The 8,135-nt window shown below is 39.9% G+C and overlaps 1 protein-coding gene across 1 annotated transcript; it reads left to right on the top strand.

Moving 5' to 3' along the window:
- Positions 1-2,461: 2,461 nt before the first annotated feature.
- LOC110699801 (protein NYNRIN-like) lies at positions 2,462-2,791 on the top strand. Its single transcript, XM_021877314.1, has one exon. The coding sequence runs from the start codon at positions 2,462-2,464 to the stop codon at positions 2,789-2,791; it is 330 nt and encodes a 109-aa protein (XP_021733006.1).
- The last annotated feature ends 5,344 nt before the right edge of the window (positions 2,792-8,135 follow it).

Below are 8,135 nucleotides of genomic sequence, written 5' to 3'. Positions count from 1 at the left end.
GTCAGACCATGCTATAGAGGAACACAAGGAGATTGTTTCCACGAATCATGTGACGGCCGAAGAGGGGCCAAACCTCGATGAGGAAATAGAGACTGATGAAACTCCCAAGACACTTGAATACGGGGGGTAAGAAACAGTAGATGAGTTAAAAGAGTTAAATCTTGGTTCTCTAAAAGACCTACGCCCTGTATACATTAGTGCTCTTCTCACCCAAGCGGAAGAGCAAGAATACTTCAAATTACTCTTTGAGTATAAATTAAAGATGTTTTTGCATAGAGTTACAAAGAAGTGTCGGGTCTCAACCCGAAGGTTGTCGTCCATTGATTGGCAATCAAAAAGGGTGTCAGCCCAAAGAAGCAATCACAAAGGCGATTTAGGCTAGAGTTGATCCCGGAAATTGAATCTGACGTGAACAAACTCATTGATGCTGGGTTTATTCGTGAAGTCGAATACCCTACATGGATAGCAAACATTGTCCCTGTAAGGAAGAAAAATGGACAACTGCAAATTTGCTAAGAGTTCCGCGATTTAAATGAAGCATGTCCTAAGGATGACTTCCCACTTCCAGTCACGGAAATCATGATCGATGCCACCACTGGACATGAGGCATTGTCATTCATGGATTGCACAACTGGATACAATCAAATCCACATGGCGTCTGAAGATCAAGAAGCCACAACATTTCGCACCCCAAAAGGGATATTTTGCTACAAAGTCATGCCATTCGGTTTAAAAAATGCCGGAGCTATGTATCAGCGTGCAATGCAAAAGATCTTCGAAGACATGATGCACAAAATTATGGAGTGTTATGTAGACGATCTAGTGGTTAAGTCTAAAAAGAGGGAGGATCACCTAGGTGACCTTCATAAAATCTTTGAAAGACTTCGCAAATGTCAATTGAAAATGAACCCTCTCAAATTTGCGTTCGGTGTTACCGCGGGAAATTTTTTAGGTTTCATCGTAAGACATAGGGGAATTGAAATTGACCAACCAAGATTAAGGCAATCCAAGAAATGCCTGAGCCATGAAACCTCAAAGAACTTCGTGGTCTCCAGGGACGCCTTGTATATATTCGGAGGTTCATCTCCAATCTTGTAGGAAGATGTCACCCATTTAGTCATTTCATGAAAAAGGATGCTCCATTCAAATGGGATGAGTCAAGTCAAAGGGCATTCGACAATGTAAAGAAGTATTTGTCCTCTCCACCGGTTTTGGGGGCACCAGTCAAAGGAAAACCTCTAATCCTCTACATTGCTGCCTAAGAAAAATCGTTGGGGGCAATGTGTGCTTAAGAAATTGAAGATCGCAATGAGACAACTCTCTATTACTTGAGTCGAACATTGGTGGGTGTCGAGCTGAACTATTCGCCAATTGAAAAAATTTGTCTTGCATTAATTTTTTCCATCCGAAAATTGAGGCATTACATGCAAGCTCATACAGTCCATGTCGTCTCCAAAACCGACCCAATCAAGTAAATCCTTTCAAGACCAGTGTTGTCTAGAAGACTGGCGAAATGAGTTGTACTCATCAAACAGTACGATATAGTGTTCGTACCAAAAAATTCTGCCAAAGGACAAGCCATCATCGCTGACTTCTTTGCCGATCACCCAGTACCACCTGAATGGGAGATTTCCGTTGATTTGCCCGGAGAAGATGTGTTCAACATTGAAATACTTCCACCATGGGAAATGTATTTTGATGGAGCTGCTTGTCATGATGGTGTGGGAGCAAGAGTAGTTTTTGTATCACCAAAGAGACATGTCTTGCCTTACTCGTTTGTGTTAACTCAGTTGTGCTCAAACAACATGGCTGAATACCAAGCTCTCATTTTGGGTCTTCAAATGGCGGTTGAAATGGGAATTCAAGATCTTGATGTTCATGGAGATTCAATTCGCAACTCGTTATAAGCCAACTTTTAGGCGAGTATGAAGTCAAGAAGAGGATTTAATTCCTTATCAAAAACATGCATCAAGATTTCTTGATAAATTTGACACTGTCAGGCTAAGCCATGTTCCAAGGAGTGCTAACAAGATGGCTGACGCGCTTGCCGGTCTTGCAGCCACTTTGGCACTGGGGGCAGAGGATGCCTGTTTGTAATTGTTTGGTAGTTGCTCCTGAAGAATATGAAATTAAAGATGAAGAGATCGAGGAAGTTGACATGATCACTGTCTGCCAAATTGACAAAGAAGATTGGCGTCAACCAATCATTGATTATTTAGATCACCAAAAACTGCCTAATGATCCACGACATCGAACAGAAATCTGCCGCCGAGCCTCTCGTTTAATTCTTTTCAAAGGGACTCTTTATAGACGGTCTTTTGACAAGCTATGGTCAAGATGTCTAGAAGATCAAGAGGCAGCCAAAACAATAGAGGAATTTCATTCAAGGATTTGTGGAGCTCATCAATCTGGTCCGAAGCTTCATGATCGTATTAAAAGGATGGGATATTACTGACCCTCAATGGTTCAAGATTGCATGAAGTTCTCTAAAAAGTGTGAAGCATGTCAATTTCATGAAAACTTCATTCACCAACCCCCAGAACCACTACATCCAACTGTATTCGAAGGATGGGGTCTTGACGTTGTTGGTCCAATCACACCAAAGTCATCTGGTGGTCACGCTTACATTCTAGCTGCCACTGATTACTTTTCTAAGTGGGCTGAAGCTATTCCCCTTCGTGAGGTGAAAAAAGAAAATGTCGTCGACTTCATTCGCACCCATATCATTTATAGGTATGGAGTACCTCAACGAATCATCACTGACAACGGAAAACCATCCGTCAACAACTAGATGAATAGCCTTTGCCAAAAGTTTAAGTTCATGCAACATAAGTCATCCATGTACAATGCTCCTGCAAACGGTCTAGCTGAAGCATTTAACAAAACATTTTGTAATTTGCTAAGCAAGGTCGTTGCAAAGTCTAAGCGTGATTGGCATGAAAAGATAGGGGAAGCACTTTGGGCATATAGGACGACATACAAGAATGCAACACAATCTACTCCGTACGCGTTGGTGTATGGTGTTGAGGCTATCCTACCCTTTGAACTTCAAATTCCATCACTGCGAATTGCAATTCAAGAAGGCTTGACTAGTGATGAAAATGACAAGCTTCGATTGGTTGAGCTTGAGGCGCTTGATGAGAAAAGATTATAAGCTCAACAAAAATTGCATGCTATCAAGCTCGCATGTCACACGCATTCAACAAGAAGGTTCGACCTTGCTCTTTTCAAGTGGGAGACATGGTCTTGGCGGTAAGGAGACTTATCATTACTTCTCGCAAAACTGGAAGTAAGTTCACGTCAAAATGGGATGGTCCTTATGTGGTACGAGAAGTCTACACCAATTCAGCGTACAAAATTGTTGACGCTGAGGGGTTGCGCATAAGTCCAATTAATGGCAAGTTTTTGAAGCGTTACTATTCATGAAGTGAAAGCCTAGCAAACTCCTAAGCAAGAGGATAAACTGCTAGAAAAAAATGCATAGTTTGAACTACGTTGGCTTGATCTTGCAAGATAACTTGTTTATTTCTCAAGTACGTAGGCACCTTGGAAAAAAAAAGCAAGTGCAGCCACATCAAAAAAAAAAAAAATCATAATCATTGTAATACTCCTGGCCCGCAAGAGTATAAACTGTGTACGGTGAAACAAAAAAAAAAATATTACTCTTGGCCGGCAAGAGTATAAACTGTGTACGACAAAACGAAACAAAAAAAAATTACTCCTGGCCCGCAAGAGTATAAACTGTGTACGGCAAGGCAAAAAAAAAAAAATCTCCTTGCTCACAAGAGTATAAACTGTGAATAGCAAAGCGAAGCAAGCAAGCAAATAAAAAAAAAATCATTAGGGTGTGTTTGACATGGCACCTATATAACAAGTTTGTCATGGATTCTTGTATTGGAATTTTGAGTAGATTAGTCATGACTTGACATTCCCAATGGGTTCATAACAAAGTCCTGACCCATCGCGACATGGACAACTCATATCTTCAAGTTATCAGACCTGTCTTAAAGACACCAAGTTCATAATGACTGACATACATGACTTAACGTCTCCGATGAGTTCATAACAAAGTCCTGATTCATTGCGACAAGGGCGACTTCAAATCTTCGAGTCATCCGACCAGTCTTAAGATGTCAAGTTCATAGCGACTGGCATACATGACTTGACATTTCCGATGGGTTCATAACAAAGTCCTGACCCATCACGACATGGGCAACAACTTTAAGCTACCTTGCGAATCCGTCATGTGCACAACACTACCAAAAAAAGAAAAAAAAAATAAATAAATAAAAAAACATATATACATATACACATACACAAAACAAAGAAAAAAAAATGTACATGTATGATATATACGTGCAAATATCACATAAACGTCATAAAGAACCACACTTGGGAAATTCTAATTCATGGGAAATTACTTTCTTTATTAAAATTCTTAGGAATTGAATAAATATGTTTGGTTGTCATGTGAGAATTTATAAATCCTAGGAATTGTGAATGACCAATGGAGGGGTAGGTAAGTAACTTCCCATGTTTTGTGGGAAGTGAAAATTCCCATGAATTGTGACTTACCCTATTTTTGCTTTTTAATATCAACCAAACAACATACCCAAAAAGAAATTCATGGGAATTTTGAGTGCCGATGAAAACTAAAGGCAACCAAATAACACCATACATTAAAAAAAATAAATAAATAAAAAAATAAAAAAAAATTGGGACTGCTAAGTGCTTACTGAGGGATTCTTGAAGATTTTGGCTGCCAACAAAGATCCAAATCACGAGAGCTCTTTTGATTTGAGTACTGAACATCAATAATGTTAAGGAACTAAAAGAGGTCAGGCAATACGAAGTGAACAATACAAATATTGGGTATTGACTATTGACCGACGATTGCTACACTAAGATAATTGCATCAAATTGCAACAGGAATCAAACAATTAGTGGATCTTTAGCGGCAGGAGTATATCATATTGGTGATCACAAAACACAAAGCTCGCATCACATGAGTTCCTTTTAATTCGGGCAAGAACATTAATTCAAACAAAATTGAAGTTGCTTTTAGTAAAAAAGTTTACATCAATCGTGGGAAAGAAATTGTGGAGAGGGAGCCCCACTTCCTCATTATGAGAAACACTTTGGAAAATAATGGCATTTTGAAAAGAAAAGTTTTGTTTCTCATAATGACATTTTGGAAAATAATGTGATATTTTCACTGATGGGGACCACGTATGTGTTATGAGTGGGAGCCCCATATCTTGACACATACCCCATGAGAAACAAAACTTGTTTCTCACAATGAGAAACAGAGAATTACCCAATTGTAGATACATTGGAGGTTCGAGAAGTGGATAAACATGAGAAATATCTTAGTTGCTGAAGATAATTGGCAGATCGAAGAGAGCTATTTTTGCAGGCCTTAAGGAACGTCTTGGAAAAAATTGCAGGGTTGGAAGGAGGAATTATTGTCAATGCCCGGTAAAGAAGTCTTGATAAAAGCAGTAGCCCAGGCAATCCCGACGTATATGATGAGCATTTTGAGGATCCCGGATGGAATCATTGATGAACTTCATTCTCTTTTAGCTCGCTTTTGGTGGGGTTCTACGGTATCGAGGAAAAAGCTTCATTGGCAAAAATGTGAGGATTTGTGTAAACCAAAAAATCTTTGGTGATATGGGTTTTCGTGATCTTTGATGTTTCAACCAAGATTTATTGGCAAAACAATGTTGGCGTGTCCACCATAATCAAGGTACTCTCCTACATTCTACTTTGAAAGCAAAATACTTTAAAAATTATGATGTGTTAGAGGCTTGTCGGGGTTTTGATCCTAGTTATACTTGGAGGAGTATGTGGGGAGCAAAGTCTTTGCTACTTGATGGGTTGAAATGGAGGGTCGGGAATGGATGTAATATATCGGTTTGGGACTCTGTGTGGCTGCCAGGGTGTTCTTCCGTGTGTGTGCCGACTCTGTTGAACCATAGCAACATTGGGCTGCGGGTTAGTGATTTAATAGACCATGAGGTTATGTTGTGGTATGAGGATGTGATTCAAGATAATTTCAACGCTGTAGACCAAGCGTTAATTTTATCAGTTCCTTTATTCTATCCGCTATGAAAGATGTGATGTATTGGTGGCCGTCTAAAGGAGGAGAGTATTCAGCGCGTTCGGGGTACTGGTTGGGTAAGCAAGGGCCTGCAAGGGTGCAAAACTGCAAACCCAACCTCATGATGATGTTTGGAGGTTAGTATGGGGCATCAAGGGACCTCCAAAACTGGCACATTTTCTTTGGGGGACATGTAAAGGCTTCCTTGCGGTTCGGGAAAGGCTACATTTTCGTCATTTGGTTGAAAATAAAACTTGTTCGATTTGTGGGAATGGGGATGAATCGGTGATCCATGCTATCTTTGAGTGTAATGCAGTTAGGAGCATTTAGGCGGCTAGCAACTTTTTCCTTTTGATTTCTCAAGCCCCTTCTTTGTGCTTTAGTGAGAGGCTGTTGTGGTTGGCTTCGAAGGTCAGTAGTGAGGAGTTGAGAGCTATGGTTACACTTGCTTGGGCTGCTTGGTGGTGCCACAACATGATTATTTTTGAAAATGCAAGTGTCTGCCCGGTTAGTGTTGCGTTAAATCTCTTAAAAACTGTCTCTGAGTATGGTGAGTATGCGAAAAAGGTGTTCTTGAGGTAGGGTGCGCTGAGACAGCCATCAGCTAGCTCTTAGACTCGGCCCTGCACAGGGATGGTGAAAATAAATTGTGATGCTCACGTTGGGAGTGCGACAGGCTTAGGGGTGGTGATTAGAGACGAAGTGGGCAAAATCCTGGTGGCTGTTGTTCGTAAAGAGAGGGCTGGTTGGGCCCCTGACGCTGCTGAAGCTGCGGCTTGCCTTTATGGGCTCCAAGTGGCTGCTAGATTGGGCTATTCCTCGGTCATTTTGGATAGTGATGCCGCCCATGTCGTGGATGGGGTGAAGAAGAAGCCTGCCAATTTTACTCCATTTTCATTGCTTGTAAATGATATTTGTGTCCTTTAAATGTTTTGTAGCTTTTTCGATATCTCATGTTAAGCGTGCGGGTAATACTCTAACTCACCATGTGGTTAGGTGGGACTCTAAAGGTTGTAATGAACTTGTTTGCTTAGGTCTTTTCCCTCAAAGCCTCTTAACTTTGACGGAAATTGACCTCTATTAATATTATTATTTGCAAGTGTTAAAAAAAAAAAAAGAAAAAAAAAAGGAAAGGGACGTTTAGTTATGAGTTTGATTAAAACTAATCAATATAACCCCAGCTGTCTAATTGCTTCACATGTGCAGAAAAATAAAAGGGAATAAATTAATTGTACGCTTACAAAAATAAAATAATTATAATAATAAAGAGGATGGGCTTACGTTTCTTTTGAAGGGTTGAGTAGATATTGTTAATACTTTCTCAAGCTTACAACACCAACTCAATAAACTTTGCTGTTGAAGCTCAATCAATATAATTATTTGTCTCTCTTAATATTTCTTCTTTATTACAATGGCGAACCAATCAAATGCTAACCAAGGCATTGGAATTGTCAATTTTCTTAAGCACAAAAATTACTTCATAATCGGATCAACTGGCTTTACGGGCAAAGGTATTGCTTATTTCTCCGATCCACAACTTATAAATTCTCTTTAGCTGTATGTCCTAATATATATGTACTTGTATTTACTCTCACTTAAATTTGATGTATATTCATTAGACCGATGAAAGATATATGCAAAACTGCAAAAGTAAAGGATCACATATGTTTCGGTTGAAAACAATGGGACCTTGCCGAAGGTCCACTAAAATGGAGAAGACTGGATTCGATCCAAGCTGTGTTGGGCCGAAGGTTTCCTGCACAGTTAACACACGTAAACTAGCCTCGGGGGTGTTTCCGAGGAAGGCCCCTCCGATGCTAAAGTCAGTACAATGTGTAAAAAGGAAGACACTATGCAAGAGAGTTTGTAGCTTGAGGCTTTTGTGGAGTATTTCTCAATGCAAGAATGAGCATATGAGTTGGAATAATCCGTGTATGAGATAATGTATGTGATGATGCATGTGTTGTTGTGTCTGATAGTGTATACGATGTTATGAGATGTCTTATGTAAGAATATGACTCTCTCCTTGAAT

Source organism: Chenopodium quinoa, unplaced genomic scaffold (genome assembly GCF_001683475.1).
Source record: "Chenopodium quinoa cultivar QQ74 unplaced genomic scaffold, ASM168347v1, whole genome shotgun sequence".
NCBI lineage: Eukaryota > Viridiplantae > Streptophyta > Magnoliopsida > Caryophyllales > Amaranthaceae > Chenopodium > Chenopodium quinoa.
The sequence above is the reverse complement of the archived record's forward strand: the minus strand, read 5'-3'. Positions and strand labels throughout refer to the sequence as shown.

What these genes read in the sequence shown, in the direction of transcription:
- LOC110699801 (XM_021877314.1), top strand. Translation starts at nt 2,462, where the DNA reads ATGGTTCAAGATTGCATGAAGTTCTCTAAAAAGTGTGAAGCATGTCAA.